The 16,447-nt window shown below is 43.3% G+C and overlaps 1 protein-coding gene across 4 annotated transcripts in view; it reads left to right on the top strand.

Moving 5' to 3' along the window:
• The window catches only part of ACTN1 (actinin alpha 1), an 85,119-nt gene that overhangs the window by 41,150 nt on the left and 27,522 nt on the right, over window positions 1–16,447 (top strand). For all 4 annotated transcript variants that reach the window (XM_068684181.1, XM_068684179.1, XM_068684178.1 and 1 more), the window contains 4 exons: window positions 1,465–1,584; window positions 9,039–9,125; window positions 9,708–9,795; window positions 10,951–11,029. In XM_068684181.1, coding sequence (XP_068540282.1) covers window positions 1,465–1,584; window positions 9,039–9,125; window positions 9,708–9,795; window positions 10,951–11,029 — 374 coding nt within the window. The remainder of the gene's footprint in view (window positions 1–1,464; window positions 1,585–9,038; window positions 9,126–9,707; window positions 9,796–10,950; window positions 11,030–16,447) is intronic.

Here is a 16,447-nt window from a genome sequence, read left to right on the forward strand (position 1 = left end):
AGACCTTTTTTCCTTTGGAGGGCATGGTTATGGTGATAATCTATTTTGCTCCCTTGTAACATTTCCTCACTCTTTTCTTAGGAAAACTAGCCATCCAGTTTTAATATGAAAAAAAAGTTCTTTAAAAAAATACTTTTCTTTCTCACCCTTAAGTCTCAAGTAAAGGTTTTGAGATGGCTCGCATTGACTCAAATACTCAGGCTTGAGATAAAGCTGGAGCTCTTGGAACTGAACAGATCTGAGTAATTACTTGCCTGGACTTGCCCATTTGATCTCTTTTTAATTAGTTCATAACTTCTTGTTCCAAATGCAAAACCTTCTTGCATTTTGTTTGTGTATTTATATATATATTGTATATGGTATTCTGGAGCCTGTGATCTGAAACCCAGGCTGCTTTATTTGTTTTTTGGTGAAGTCAGTCACATCAGGTGATTCCTGATGTCCTGTCTGGTTATGTTTCTATCACTGATTCCTTTGAAAAGCCCACTTGTCTGCCCAAGCTTTAATTTGCTTACCCTGAGTGGTGGGTTAGTGCTAGGAAAAGCAGGCCATGGAAGTAGTACCTGCAGCCAGTCAAGAAGGACACCACTTCATGCAGCTCTTTCAAACAAATAAGGCCCACAAAGTGCTTTTCCAAGTTCCCCAGCTTAGTTGTAGTCAGGACCCAGTGTGACTGGACTCACTCCCACCAGAGATTTACCTGCCTTAGCTCAGAGCTGGGCTGCTTCCCTTTCTCTGCCTCATAATACACATTTAAAATGCATGCCATTGTGTACAAGGCCATCACGTAGAGTTAGAAATACATTGAACATTTAATGGAGAGGAATTGAGGTGATGGTTCTTACAGTTATAAAGCTGCTCACTGAAGAAGTGATTTTATTTCCTGATAGATGCAGTTGTGACCATTTGATGCAACAGCTAGAGAGACACAAGGCCTGTAGCTTGTCTGGGGAAAAGAAAAGCAAGATACAAGCCCATCCTAATATTTGACAATAAGGAGTTCCAAGAAAGAGATATTTGCTTTGTAAATTGCACATTGTAGATGCTGGAGATGAGTTCCTCACCTGTCTTCACAGGGAGGGGCAGTTAATGTCATTTCCAGGCACCATTAATTGTGGTTAATGGTACAGAGAGGTTAATTCCACTGCTGAGCTCAGTATGATTTTGAACAATTTCTATAAGGATCTTTGTACCTCTGGTACAAACCTGCTGTGGAAAGGACTCAGTGCCGACAGATTATCAGTTATGAAATTACCTGGGATGTAACAAAACTACTTCTTTATCTATTTATTTCTGAGAGTACTTAACAGTGAACATACCTGTTCTGCATTCACCATCGAGAAAAGACTTGGGGAAGCCTACCCTCTGCCTGGCTGAGCAGTGGGAGCCACCAGCATGGGAAAACACCCACCGGCGAGGAAAGGCTGCAGAGTTCTAACAATTCTTTTTCTCTTTTCTAATTAGGTGAACGTTTGGCTAAGCCTGAGAGAGGCAAAATGCGAGTACACAAAATTTCCAACGTGAACAAGGCCTTGGATTTCATTGCCAGCAAAGGAGTCAAACTAGTATCTATTGGAGCAGAAGGTAAAGCAACCAGCTGATTGTCTGATTTGTCTGTGTCCAAGCTGTACTTACCATTGCCTTTCTCTCACATCTGCATCTCAGTTCCCTTTGTGCCTCCCTGGCCCTACCATGTTTATTTCTCAATTGAAACAGAGCAGCTGTTGGTATTTAGCTTGTTGCAGACCTTGTGGGAAAGAACCCTTATTGTTGTAGGACGTGCCATGGGTCAAAGCCAAGGGCAGTCACCAGCACAGGTCAAGGATCCCAGAGACTTCAGTCCTCAGGGCTTCCAGGTTTCTTGCACACCCTGGAACCGTGGGTACTCTGGCTGGTGAGCCCATGTACTGTTGTGCAGACAATTAAGGGCAGCACCAGGTGATGAACATGCAAATTGCACAGCAGAGAGTTGTGCAGGATTTTTGTCTTCCTAGCGAAGGTGGCAGGTGTTCTGCAGATACATAGCTCAAAACCTGGAAGGGCTTGCAGGTTAGTAAGATAGTTTGCTCTGACTTTTATAGACCTTAGTAACTTGTCATCTTGTCTGGACTGTGTTTTTGTGACATTCATTTTCCTCCGCTCTGGACCTGTGCCTATGGACTCCTATTGTCCCTGTTGCTGTGGAGACACTCTGCTTCTGTGGTATTTCTACGTTTGCCTTTACAGTGACCACGGAAAATAAGGGAGGTTTGTTATCACCATCTTACAGATGGAATACGTGGTTTCTCCACGGAAACTCGTGACAGCCAGGATATGAGCCTGTGATACAGTTCTGGATGAGTATTCATCCTCTGGGGGGGGAGTGGGGCTGCAGGGCTGTGCTCTGCTTGTTCTTAGCCCAGGAGGTCAGAGCAGTATTGACATGCTGTCCCTAGGTTTGGCTTCTTGGGCGTGCTCTTGTGAGCATCTCCAAAACATGTGCCCATCCTGTGGTCCCCTAGTTCTGTGTCAGATCAGGCAGAACACTTAGACCACTGCAGGTATTTGTGTTTGCCTTACCCCAAATACCCCAGCTTAAAGATGTAACGTTAGGAAGACATTGTAACAGTTTGCAGCTTGCATTCAGGGGCATTGCAGAAACAATTCTTTACAGTGTTTCCTATTTAAGAGCTAAATGTAAGAGATGAATGGCTTGATATAACTTGCATGCAAAACTTGCCCTTGTTTTACTCAGCTTTTCCCATAGGAGCAACCTTAGGGTGTTGCTGTCCCTGAGTACTGTTTGTTTAGCGCAAGAGCAGATTTAAAGTTATTTTGTGCCCTTATTAAAATGACTAATATATCCAGCGTCTGATTCAGTAGTCCATATCTGTACAGGACTTTTTTATAACTAGAGGCTGGACCTGAAGCCAGAAGTCTCCTGCCTTAGGAGAAGACAGCTCCTGCTGTCATCTGGATCTTGGACAGACATATGGATTCTTCTGGGAGTCTAAAGCATGCGTCAAACCCAACTTCACTGCTTGATCCCTTTTTATTTTTATGTTTGTTTTTTTTTTTTTTCTGGTTCTGGTCTCCTTGGCACTAGTTGGCCTTTTCCTTTCCTTCCACTGGATTTCTCTTTTTGATCTCTGCTCCTGCATCAGCTATGACTGTACCCTCACAGCACTTACAGATCATTTGCAAGTAAAAGGCTCTGTGACCAATGATCTCCAGGGCCCCTTTATTCAGCATTGACTCATAGCAGTTATCCTGCTTGGGAGTAGGCTGCGAGGTGCAGTTTTGTGGCAAGCCATGATTTAGTTCAGTCTAAATTGTGATTCTGACCTCCCCTGCCAAACCTTCCTGCCTCTTCTTTGTCCTAGTGCCCATGCAACTACATGGTGAACCTATGTGGGTTTCTTTACACCACCCAAAAGACCTGGCTTTTAACTTTGCTTCTGACAGCCAAGAGGGATCTTTCTCAGGATGCTCAGGTGGCGTTTGATGTAGATAAAAACTAGCTGGCTGCTGAAGGTACAGGTGGTACATGACCAAAGAAAAGAAAGAGGTGAAAGAGGATGAGAGGAGAAGAGCCTGCTTTGAGACTGGCAGTGAGACAGGCTCTCGGGCCTGTGATTTGATGCAAGCTTGGGCCGTGCAAGTGTGATCATGAATGATGTCCCCCAGCCCAGCACCTGCCTGTGCCCCCAGGCTGAGCCCAGGCCACTCTGGTGTGAGATGTGGGCCTGCAGCAGGTCTTCTGCCCAGGCTGTCTAAGCTGGGGACACGGTAAATTAAACATCAGCTGCAAAAATGGACCTTTGCTTTGAACAGGATGGCAGTAGCTCTGTCCATTGAAGGGTTTATATGCCTTCCTGGGCAAGAATTTTAAGGTCATACATTGAGACTTTCAGACATCACGCCACAGCAAAGTAGGAAATCAAAGCCAATGAGGCAGTCATAACACTGCACCAAGAAAATGAGCTGTAAATGCCTCAGGCAGGCGGGACTGATCTGGAAAGTTTTCCAGGTGGCTTTTCTACCATAAGGGAAAAATACAGTCCGGTAGCAATTTAGGTGTACTTGCTAGGGCAGCACCTCCTCACCTCGAGGGGGCTTGCTTCATCTTTGGGTATCCACCAGGCAGCAGTCTTGTGTGAAAGGTCTGCAGCCCATGTATACCTTAGTAGGTCTGCAGTTCCCTTTATAAATTAGACAAAAGGCATTGGGCATTAATGGCCTGTTGTGGTTGATCCTTTTTTGGAGTGTGGTTGAAAAATAAGTTCCAGAAAGAATCTAAGAATCTCAGTGGGAGACTCTGGTCAACTAGCTTAAGCCTTGTGAAGCCTTGCGCTCAACCAGAGTTAAAGCAAGCAAAACGTTTCCATGACATTTCTCTAGCATTCATCAAATGAAGGTCCCTCTGTGCTGCTTACAAGCCAGGCTTTGCAGCTTTGTCCCAGTGGATGAGAACCAGAGTGGAAGAGGGCTTCCTAACAGAGTATGTGTGTGGTACATGTTCTGTGTTCGCATTAAATGGAGGGTGAGCTAAGCAAAAAGAATAAGCAATGAGGATTAAGAGCAGCTTTTTACAGCCATATCTGACATTAACAATCCAAGATAATTCTAAACATCTTTGTTTAGCTGGTCTATTGGATTGAAGAAGTTGTGGTAATACAATGGATCTGTGTAAACCTGGATCAAGAAAGGGTCTAGCCAGCTGCAGCTTCCGAATAGTTCTTCATCTGCTTCTACATCTCTTCCTCTTCTGACATCTCAGGAGCTTTCTTTTGCTGTAATAGATTCCATACTAGAGTCAAATGCTCCAGGGATTTAACAGATTGAATAGGTCGAGTATTTGTCCCCAAGACTTTTTTATTTGCACCTCTAATCTGCATAGAAAGTAACCACTGTCTTAGACAGATGTAGCTCAGTTCAACACGAAGATAACTTTGGATGGAATGATCCCTCTTCTCACCTGTATAAGTGAAAGGAGAAATAACACATAAAGATTTCAGTGACTGTAGAAGTCACAGCTGAGCAAAACGCTGAACCACCAAGCAGAGCAAGCATACATCTGACAGCAGAAAGAGGCAAAAAATATGGTCTCTCCATGTCAGTGAGTGACACATAGCATGATATTTGCCCCCTGCCTGCTCACAATTAGGAAGCTTAAATGTATGCATACCCCCGTCATCAATGCCAGCAATCTGTCTTAAATCTGGCTGGAACTTCCCCAGCAACATGCTTTGTGCAGACAGAGTCGTGGAAGCTTGTCCTGCTGTACCTGCCATGTTGTTAGGATAAAAAAAATAAAGAGCAGCCTTTATTTTATGTCACCTTGTCTTTAATTCCCAAACCTAACACCACCCTGCCAGTTGCTCCTCCTCTGCAACTGCTTTGCTCCATGGGGTAGCCAGGTGCAGTTATGGACAACTCAGAAATAGCTGGGGTGCACAACGGTTTCTGCTTCTAACTACCCAGATCAGAGGTAGAATAGTAAGCTTGGTCCTTTCTGTATTTTTCAAAATGAGTTTGTGAATTCAAAATTGCCATTTTAAAAGCCACATCTATGTGGCAAGCCAGTCTTACTCCTAAGGACTGAATATTTGTCAAGCCTTTAATTGACTGTCAAACAATTGGATGAGAGTACTGTAATTTTTACATATTTTGTTTGTGGTATTTGGTACAATAATAGGAGCTGGGTGGAATCATACTCACTGGTGCAGGAAATTTCCTTCCAGTGGCTGCAGACGCCTCGTCAGCTTTAGCCAGCAACGATCCACCCCCAAGTTGAATGTAAATCACATTAATAGCATGTACTTGCTGCTGCTGCTCAGACCACAGCTGCTGCTGGTGGAGAAAATGCAGAGAACGTTTGCAGAGGTCCTGCCTAGGAGGGGCACTGAGAAAGCACAGATAGGCAGAAGATACAGCTTGGCTATTGGCCTTTTATTCCATACCACTCTCATATTATCAAGTGTTGCTTATATCAGAGGGAACAAACATAGCTAATTAAACAAGCATTAGGCTGTTCCAGCTTCGTAGTGCTATGTTCAACTTTTTAACAATTTCTGTGGAGTCTCTTTCTTGTCGTCACCAGGAAGCAGAAGGCTTCATGCAAACGTGATTTTTGCTTTTGCTTCTTGGCCATATTCCACTATACTAGAAAGAGACTGGCACCAGCTGAAGGGCACTGAAGGAATCCTAAGGGAAAAGGAGGTTGTGAATGGGAATGCAGAGATGGAAAAGTGAGTGAGTTAGGGCCAAAGAGCATATGGCTCTTTCTGAACAAGCTGGTGGCTTTTGTAACCAGGTTTCCAGGAGAACTTTTTTTGCTCTAGAAATTAAAAATGCTTGCCTGCTTCTAACAAAGGATAGCAGTTTCGTCAACTCTATTTAAAAGAAGAAAAAAAAAAGGAAGGCAAGGACTGGGGATGGTATGGTAGATTAAATCTGCATCCCAGGATGGATCACTCACTAATCTCATTGACATCAGTATCTGCTTGGTAGGTGGTGAGTTTTCTCTTTGTCAAGAAAAAATAAAGTGATTTGTAGAGATGAAGTGGTGGAAATATTTTGGGCTTCTTCCAGAGCAGCTTTGATTTGGAGCAGTGCCAAGGAAGAATCTGACATGGGAGCAGGGAGCAGACATCTTCCTTTTAAATTGAATATGGCAAAGAGGAGAACTGGGGGAGAAAGGATACTTTCCACCTTAACTCCACCAGCTAACTTTATAAAAAGGGGAATTTGAGAACGTGACTAGAGCATAGTACTGAGTTCTAATGCCACATTAGCAACTTAACACCATCTGGTTTTATGTAGTATCTTGACCTTTATTTCCAATTAAAATCCATGGAACAGTAATATTAATTACCTGTTTCAGCTCACTGATTGATTTATTAGTGTTCATAAACCATTTCCAACATTAAAGTATTGCCATCAGATTTTAATCTAGTCCATTAGAATAAAGAGCTAAATTTATTTTCAGATCTTAAGTATACCCTAGGGTCCTTCTGCCAACTGCTGTGGTTTTTACAGGCATTGCTTTTTTTGTGGTTGTTTTTTTTTTTTCTTTTTTTCTTTTTTCTTTTTAAATCACCACGAAGATCTATCACATGAACAAAGCAGGTTGAAAACATGGATGTTTTCTTTAATGTTTCAGCTATGGTATCTCAGGTATCCTTAACAATAAAAAGGAGTTAACAAAAAAAAAGGATTTTCCTTTACATTGGTTGCAGTGCTTCACAGGAGGATGGAAAATGCAAATTGATAAAAACTGTCAGCAGGAAAAACAGTTCTTTTCATGCCAGAAACAATAACCATAGTTCTTTTGTAATGCAATGAAAAGTTTGTTGGCTATTTAATTCTGAGCAAACTGATGTCCCCCTCAAGCTGTAAGTGCAGAAGGGAGTGGACACAGGTGTGCTGGAGCAGAATAAGCTGGTGCGTCTAGTTTTATATCTTTTCAACTTGTAAATTCCTAATGCAGATGTATGACAAAGCACAGCAGAGGTTATCCTTCTAGTTTGCACTTGACGTGGCACCACAAGTACCACTGAATCACAAGCCAGGCAGCTGGGCTGGATGGAGAGGGTTTTTGAAGCAGTATGTTTGGGCTACAGGTTACTTGTCTGTTGGTTTTGAAGGCAGGGAGGTTCACATTTTGATAATATCTCATAGGTGGAAAAACTTTTTTTAACAGCTTAAACAGAAAATTTCCAGTATTGTTACTTTTGCGACAGAATCCAGGTGGGTGGCAGTTGCCTGTACTGCAGATTTCTCCTTGCCCCAGAGCACAAGGTGTTTCTGCAGGGCAGCTTTGTGGAAGCAGTGACACGTAGGTGTCTACAGTTGCAGAAAAATGGTTTCTGACAATGTGGTTAGGACTTGAGTTGTTCTAGCCCAAACAGTAGGTTAATTCGAACCCTTTTCTTACTGAAAATACCTCTGTAACTTGTCAGTTATTTGTGAAACATCCTTCTGCCGTTCAGGAAACCACCAGAGAATGACTAGAAAAAACAGATAGGCTATTTTCACCATCCAAACAAAAATGAAGGCTGTAAAATTCATAACCTGAATATGTAGTCCGTGCAGAATTTTTGCAGATGCTGAGGATCAGCATTTGAGACCCATCTGCTTGCAATTTGGCCTGTTCGGTGCTCTTCTGCACGCAGTGGAAACCCCTTTCTGGTCTAGCATCTTCCCAGCGCCTCCCCCCAGAACCTACATCCCTCGTCCCAAACAGACCATACGTCACATGTGCAAGTGGTTGCTTTCTAAAACCTCCCAGTTGTTGACCCTTGCTGATTTATATTGCAGAGTCCAGTGAGCAATAAAGCACAATCTGCTTGACATCTTAGTTTATGTTATGCTCTGCTCAAGCTGATCAGCATGAGTCTTTGCTTCCTCTTCAAGCATGATGCATGTACTTTGAGGAATGCTCTTTTGTGTCTTTTGGCAATTACATGGCTGAAGGAATTGCTACGCAGGCAGTCTGGGGCATTTAGGCTTGTTTGAAATTAAAATGTTGATGTTTCTTGGTTTTCTTGGTTTTATTTTGTTCACACTACACAATCAGCTGCCAGAACTCATGTGCATTGGGAAGTCTCCCTGGTTATTCTGGTATAATTTCCCTGGAGCAGTTACATAGGTGTGACTCGTAGTAGGTATACTAGAGTAAGACAGGAAGGCTTTACTTTTTCCCAGTTTGGGTAATATGGTTTATGAGTGATAGAAATTAAACTTGAACAGTGTGGTTTTAGGTCCCTGCGGTGAATTACACTGATCTATATTGGTCCTTGTTCCTCTGTCACTATCTGTTTTTCTCTCAGTGGTATAATGCAAGAGAACCACTGTAATTAGTGGGAACTACTGTGCAAGACTGTGCTGCACCAGCAGAGCATCTGGAGAGACAAAGAACTGCTTTTAGCTGGAATTACAGTTTCCCCCATCTGCAAAATGGAGGGCTTCCTGATGTGCCTGTTTTATTGGGATTTGCACTTGCAACTTGATGTCTTCTAATCCTTCTCTTTCTCCTTTTTTTTTTTTTCCCCTAGAAATTGTGGATGGCAACGTTAAAATGACTCTTGGCATGATCTGGACCATCATTCTTCGTTTTGCCATTCAGGATATCTCAGTTGAAGGTAAATCTCAGTTCTTTCAAGCCATGGTTGAGCAGCAAACAAATGGGGTGGCCACATGGCTTTGCCACTTAAAAGGCCCAGAATGTGCTTGTAGTTGAGTCACTGGAAGATCCCAGAGAGCTACCATTCCCAAGCTGCCATATGGTCTTGTTGACTTTTCTGTCAGGATTTGGATGTGCTGAGAAGTCTTTTCACCTCACCTTCTTGTAAGAGAATTTGAGAGCAGCTCAAAAAGATGGCTAAGCAGGAAAATCAACTTTGATGTTGGAATCTATTGTATTTCTTGCAGGGTGATTCAATAGCACTGAAAACAAACGTTTCTACTGCAAGTCCTACAAAGATCTCCTCTCTAATCCCAAAATGCCATCTTCTTATTACAGAACCTCTTTAAGAAAATAACAATATCAAAATCATTCCAGTACACTATTCAAACAAGGAATTTTATGACAAAGGAAGTTAAATAAAGTGCAGTTCAGTGCTGCCTCTACTAAAGAGGAGTTGGTCATGTTTTTCTAATGTGCTCCAGAGACTCTAGCTTTCTGCGGAAGTGGGTTAATTGGCGTGCATTCTTTCTTTCTATAGAGACATCTGCTAAAGAAGGACTTTTGTTATGGTGTCAGAGGAAGACAGCCCCCTACAAAAATGTTAACATCCAAAACTTCCATATCAGGTGAGTCACAGGCAAGAATTAAGCTTTACAGTCTATGTTATTTTCGGATGTCTTTATGCTATATTTAAAAATTTTCCTGACACATCTGCATTTCCATCGGAAACTATGTTACATGGTGGCATAGTCCAGAGACGCACATAGGAAATTAAAGGCAGAGGTTACAAGAGGATACGAGTACCTACATCCCAATTCTTCATTCTGGTTACAATTGCTGCTTTTGAGAAGTTGGAGAACTTTTCATGGAGCATGAGGTCCTCGGAGAGCAGCATATATGACAAAGGATAAGCAAGACACCTTCCACTCTGTGAAAACTCAGAATACCTTAGAAGAAATGAATTAAGGGCTTTTTAAACCCTTATTTCACCAGAAACTTCATTGTATAGCAGAGTTAGGATGGGATGAAAGGTTTTCTTGCTCTGCTTTTAATATTTGTAAACTGACAGGTGCTTTACTGAAGATTCTGTGTAATAGTGCTTTTACAGCACATCTCAGAAAACTGTATGAACCTTATAAATGTAAAATATTTATTTTTTTTGTGAGAGAGCTGAAGATCTGTCCATGTTAACCAGTACTGTAGTGGACCTAGCTATGGGCTTTTCTTAAGACTGAGTGCAGAAGTGCCTCTCAGAAAATCAAGTGCATCAGTGCTTCACATCCCAGATTAGTTGATGAAGTGTTTAGATTAGATAAATTGTAGGAAACGATTATGCTAATTGGAATGAGGAATTCTGGTTCCAGTTCTGCTCATACGTCCAGAGCAGTCTGGGAAGTGAAGCATTGGCTTGTTTAATGCTGGTTATAGCCAACAACAGTCGTTCCCTTCCTCCTCAGTCTGTCTCTTCCCTAAGGCATGCACATGTATATACACCTTTTTTCAACCCTGAGCTCTGCACCTGTTATTGCATGCTCCCCAGGACGGTAAAAATTCAGCACAGAGAACTGGTGTAAAGGACGTGGCAATTCAACGGGCAAGTCCTAGTTGCAGTGTATTTTTTTTTAGGGCTTGGAAGGAATCCTTCCCAGCACTTACAGAGGCACTGCTGGTTAGAAACTAAATTCTCATTAATCCTCCTCCTGTTTTGGTGCCTTCTCTCATGCTCATGTCCTCACTGTATCTCTCCCTGGCTGAACACTGTTCATTGTGCTCTCTTACAGTTGGAAGGATGGCCTTGGTTTCTGCGCTTTAATTCACAGACACCGTCCAGAGCTCATCGACTATGGGAAGCTACGAAAGGTACAACTCAGTCTGTTTGTCATAGTAAATGCTTGGGTCCATGGAGTTAAAGAGGAAGAATTAGCTTGATAAACAGATAACTGGACAACTTCAACACAAGCTGGCAGTTGCAGGACGAGGGGGAAGGAAGGAGGGGATGAATCAGTACATTCAGGCTTCTTAGTGAAGCATGAACTTAATGAGCTGCCTGCTTGACTTTCCTTGCTTTCAGACTGCCTTATATGAGCCGCACGTGCCCCAGTCCCAGCTAATGAGCAAAAACTGGCAAATTCAGTAGCACCAAATGTAAGGCTAATTCTGTACTAATGTCACAGACTAGTGAGTCAGATCAGACTTAACATTTCTGGGAAGAGCTGGATGGAAACCGGTTACCTGTTAATCAAGTGTAAAAGCTCAAGTGAGGTGGGTGTTGTGCCCCAACTGGATGCTTGCCACATGCTTCCAGCTCAGCACTGAGCCATCTGCATACTGGACGTCTCCTAGCATTGTCAAATACCAGAAAAGTATTTGCCATAACACTTCAGTTATACTTTAAAAATTGCCACTGGCAATATGGCATTTAGCTGCTCCAAAGTGCCTCCTGTGTGTCTTGGAAACAAGACTGCTACTGGAATGATGAGAGAGAATGATCAGCCCTTTGTCTTGCCAGCAGTGTTCTGACCCAGCCAGGTGACAGAAGAGCAAGCTGGATTCGCATCCTACTTGCATTCCCACCGCCTGCTTAGATCCTGTTTACCTATAGCTGTGTATACAACCAGAGTGAAATGTCATCAAGAGCATTATTTGTGTACTGTTACTGGGGCTAATATATTAAAAGTTTGACCATCTGATCTCATGGGCTGGCTGTTAGAAAGATGCTAGCTAGAAAAATAAGCATAGAATCCCATCACTAATAGATCTGGGCTCTTGAATTACTGTGCAAATGGACAATATGTAAATGAGTTAATCAAATTAGCTGCTTCCTTGAGGCAATGACTCGTACAATGTCTGATCTGCTTTTCAGTAACCTTTTAGATCTTTTCTGTCTTGCAGAGCAGTCAATTATATTATCTGATCAGTTTTAGTGTCTGGAGTCAGCATATGATGAATAAACAGTGGGGATAGACTCTACCTGTTTACATAAACAGCAGCAATAAAAAATGGAATTATTGGAGCTAGCTACATTTTCAGTGTCTGATCTTGGGAAAATAAAAGCAGCTAAACCCAACAGGGTAAATGCTACAGTGCTCTCCATTACCAACAAAGTCCTAAGCCAAGCTCAAACAAAACTCAAGTAAGGGAAAGAAAATGAAAGTTATTTGGTCACTTCGCCTGCAGGCCTTATAAGGTGAAGGAGAGGGTGATTGTTCTAGCCAAAATCAATATTAATGGGAAGGAATTTGTCCTCCTTGGAGCATGGTTAAAGGCAACCAGCTCCTTTTGTGTTCCCCTTGACTTTGATCACATCCTTCATCAAGTTCCCTCTGCTTTCCTGCAGTCTTCTGACCCTTACTGTATCATTTTTTATTTTTGTTCTGCCTTGATTGCTTTAAAGGCATGAGATTAAATGCATGTTTGATAACTCTACAGAACTAAAGTCTTGAGCAAATAGCTGGGAAGAACTTAGCTCAGAGCCTAGCCTTTAGCTCTGATTGCAGCTGATGTGTGCTGAAGTTGCCTTTTTTACAGTAGATCTTTCAAACCCATCTGTATAATGTACAAACACGGCACCTTCCTAAATACAGTATTTGCCTGCACAATTTCTGCACACTTCTCCTCAAAACCAAGCAAACAAAAAAGCCCAGCATTTTGTATCTGCCCTGGCTCTGCAGGGGATTTATGTTGCAGGGAAAGATATGAGGAGGGCTGCTGAGATCAGCTATTGCAGCCGAGGATTGGTTAAAGGTCCACCTCCAGGTATCTTCCATCCCTAGGGACTGATTAGCTCACACACCTCAGATGTGTGTGCCTTTGGTGATGTGTGTTTGTATACACACAAGCACACAAATATATGAGAGAAGTGAACATCAGCAGTCCAAGATGATAAGAAGTCTGCACTATAGCTCCTGTTTGAGCAGCATTCTCATGCAGTTTTAGTGTTTTCTGCTCCTTTGTAAAGGCTGTGTCTGTGCTACATACCATGTGTTGGCAGCGTATGGTAGCAAAAGGTAGCCGGTGTAGCTGTGTGTCTGCTTTCCAAAAAGTTAGAAAGTTCTTTTATCAGCATGGTTGTTCTTGGTTCCTAGCTCTTTTTTTTCTTTAGCTGTAGTAGTAGAGTGAGCACAGTTATTTCCTGCTGACATGCAGTGCCTAACTGAAGGTGCTTGTATTGACCAGGCCCTGAAATGAAAGGTTCAGGTCAACACAGTTTGGTGTCAGTAATTCCCTGACACCACAATAACTTATTTGATTAGATGGCTTTTATTCGGTGCAGGTCTGCCTGCTATTGTTCTGGTCAATGTAGGTAAGATCTTCAGCTCATGGTCTGCACATGAGGGACAAGAAGATGGGGCTTCCCATACGCCTTTTACCCCCATCCAGAGCTGAATTGTGAACCAAATCTAAGATATTTTCATCCAGTACAGTTTGATAGCTCAAACGCCCCCTCATGTACTTCAGTCCATACAGAAGTGTCATCTGTGTGCTGCTGTTGGAGGCATTTCTTACAGATATTCCTGAAAATATGAATTGTACTAATTGGATTTTTTTTTCCTGGTGTCTTCAACTCTGGCAGATGTAGGAAGTGCTTGCTCTCTCTTGATTTTCCTCCATCCCCTTTCCTGATTGCTAGTTAATAGAAGATTTTTTCATGTCACACTGCAATAATTGCCATGGCAACCTTGTGTGCTGCAAGGGCTTGGGACTAGCTGGAGGAGGAGAGATGACTCCCTGTGTGAGTTAGGGTTGTGGTGGAAAAGGAAAAGCTGTGGTCGTCTTTAGACAGCAAAAACAGAGAACGTGCCAGGTAGGCATCTGTTTAGAGCAGGTGTACTGTCTGCCACTGTTAAAACAACATTATTCTTACGTGGAAAAAAATGATAGCTTTCCTGGTTGTTGGCCCCGCCAGAGCTCCCAGGTTACTGCTTTTCTTAGGTGTCTCTATTTCTGTGCTCATGTAAGCAGGCTGGGGACTAAGGCGCCTCAGGAGACCCTCATCTCAGTCAGTGCTGCTCTGGGGTGTGTGTCTGAGCCGTGGAGGGAAGGGACAAGTCACTGGGCTCTTGTTTCCCTGCTGCCTTTGGGCCCCTGAAGCATGCCTGCACCTGTGGTGCTGGAGTGCTGCTTTGCGAGGCCTGGAGCCGCCAGGGCAGGGCAGTCTTCACTTGCTTTTCCCTTTTCACAAGGAGTCAAATGAAGTGAGGAATTTGAAGTAATGATTAGCTGGTGTACTAGGGGCTGGAACTGAAAGCAGTGGTGTCTGGAGGAATTTCCAGAGGCTCAAGACCCTGTTGGGGCCGCCAAGGAACCCTCTGCCTTGCAACCCAAGAAGCACCACCTCTGTGGTAAGCAGCTCTGCTGTCCGTGAGGGGTGCAGCTTTTCCCACAGGGAACAGGGCCTTGCTCAGGTTTAGCTCTCTGTAAATCTCCAGGCTAGTCTTGGGCTCAGACAGCTTGCTTTCAGTAGTGTTATCTTTAGCTTCATTCCCCAAGAGACGATGTGATCACACATCCTTGTTACACACGAAATAGAAGTCAGCTGGCTTCATCTAGGTGAGCCTTCGGTTTCCCACACGTTAAGACTTCCAGCCCTTCCTTTGGGAGTGCCCAAGACCAGTAAGTTTTCCCATCAGGAAACCTCTCCCAGCTTGCAGCTTAGAATTCTTTTTAACCTTTGGCAACATCGCCCCTGGCGTTGTTACTCACAGACTGATAGGGAAGCTATCTGCAGCAAGTTTGCACCTCCCTTTCCTCCAGGAGAGGCTGACCGCTCCTCTGGCAGCTCTGGCAGATGGGGCTGAGCTGAGGAAGGGTCTAGGTTAATAATACTAATACTAGGCTCTCTCTCAGGGCAGGGGGTGTTAGTGATGGCGTGGTATTCCTGGTCAGCATGGGTTGAAATTAAAAGTACGTGCTGGTGATGTTTCTACAGAAGTAGAAAATGGCATGTAGGCTAGGGGAAAATTTCACTCAAGTGAAAGAAAGGCTGTTACACTTCCTTCCTATGAGCGTAAATGGAGGTGAGGTCCTGTCTACATGTAGCTAGTCTCAGCCCCTCAAATAAGGCTTTTGGTTACCCTTTGGGTTCATAGTGGTTTCTGCACAGCTGGTACCAGAGGCAAGTAGGCTGAAGTTGAACTGGTGCCAGTATCTGTAAGTCCATTGCACAGGGTGGCTCCTTGTGGCTGGAGGATATTTAAAATCCCCTGCACTACTAAGCTCTGAAGAGGTGGATTTAGATATATCTGTTGAAGTCACCCCTGAAAGTGTACTAAATAGGGATAAAGTACTAATTGGTGCTGAGAAATGATGGCCTGTCGCCATGTGTGGCAGACGTTTGTTTCATCACCGCATGCCCATGCAACATTTCCTCACTTAGTATTGACTTGTCCCAGTGGACTAAATATGGATTACTGCTTGGGTCTGTGTGGATGGCCTCTGTGTATGATTTACTTTGGTAGGTGAAACATTGCTGCCTGCTGGAGACATTCATCCAAGGGAACATGATATTGTTATGGGATGCCAACCCAAAGCATGCATTAATTCCTGGGGAACTGCTGCAGCAAGCCTCTTCCAGAATGGCTTGGTTTCATAGCTTCTTGAAGGCAGTAATCCAGGGGCTACTTTGAGACCAGTGCTGTAAAGAAACCTTTCTGTGCGCTCACACCTGTCTGCCCAAGCCTGCCTGGCTCCATCTGTCATGCTTAGTGGGTTCAAAGGAGATTGACTATTGATTAAAGGTCAGGTACAGCTCAGTCTTCCAAGTCATTGCAGTAAGTGAAAGCACATGCTGTCAAGTAGAAAAGAAATAGAGCATGGATGCTAGTCCAGGAAGAAAGGTGAAATGACTGCACTTCTTATTTCCTAATTTTTAAGGCGGGACTCGGTGTGTGGCAGAAATGACAGTATGGAGAGACACCCTATCCTTCCTCCCTCCTGAAAGCCTCTTAGCAAACAGTGACTAAACACTAGCATTTTGTGCACAGCCCCTCCTCCAGCAGAAGCCACCTGTCTCAACAGTAGAAATAGTCATCCATGAAGCTGATTGATTGATCCTTCAGAATAAATGTCATGGATATGCAGGAATATAGGAATCAGGCTTGTATGATGGGCTGATGCTGCTTGATAGGTGTTTTGTTGCAGATCTTTACGTTTGAATGCTGGGAGCAATTTGCAGAGGTCTTTCATTTCCAGTGACATCTGTGTTTCACATTCTCTTGTTTGGCTCTCTAAAATCTAGTTAGTTACCTTTGTGATATGACTCATGTCACACGCAACTTT

The sequence above is a fragment of the Anas acuta genome, chromosome 5 (assembly GCF_963932015.1).
Source record: "Anas acuta chromosome 5, bAnaAcu1.1, whole genome shotgun sequence".
NCBI lineage: Eukaryota > Metazoa > Chordata > Aves > Anseriformes > Anatidae > Anas > Anas acuta.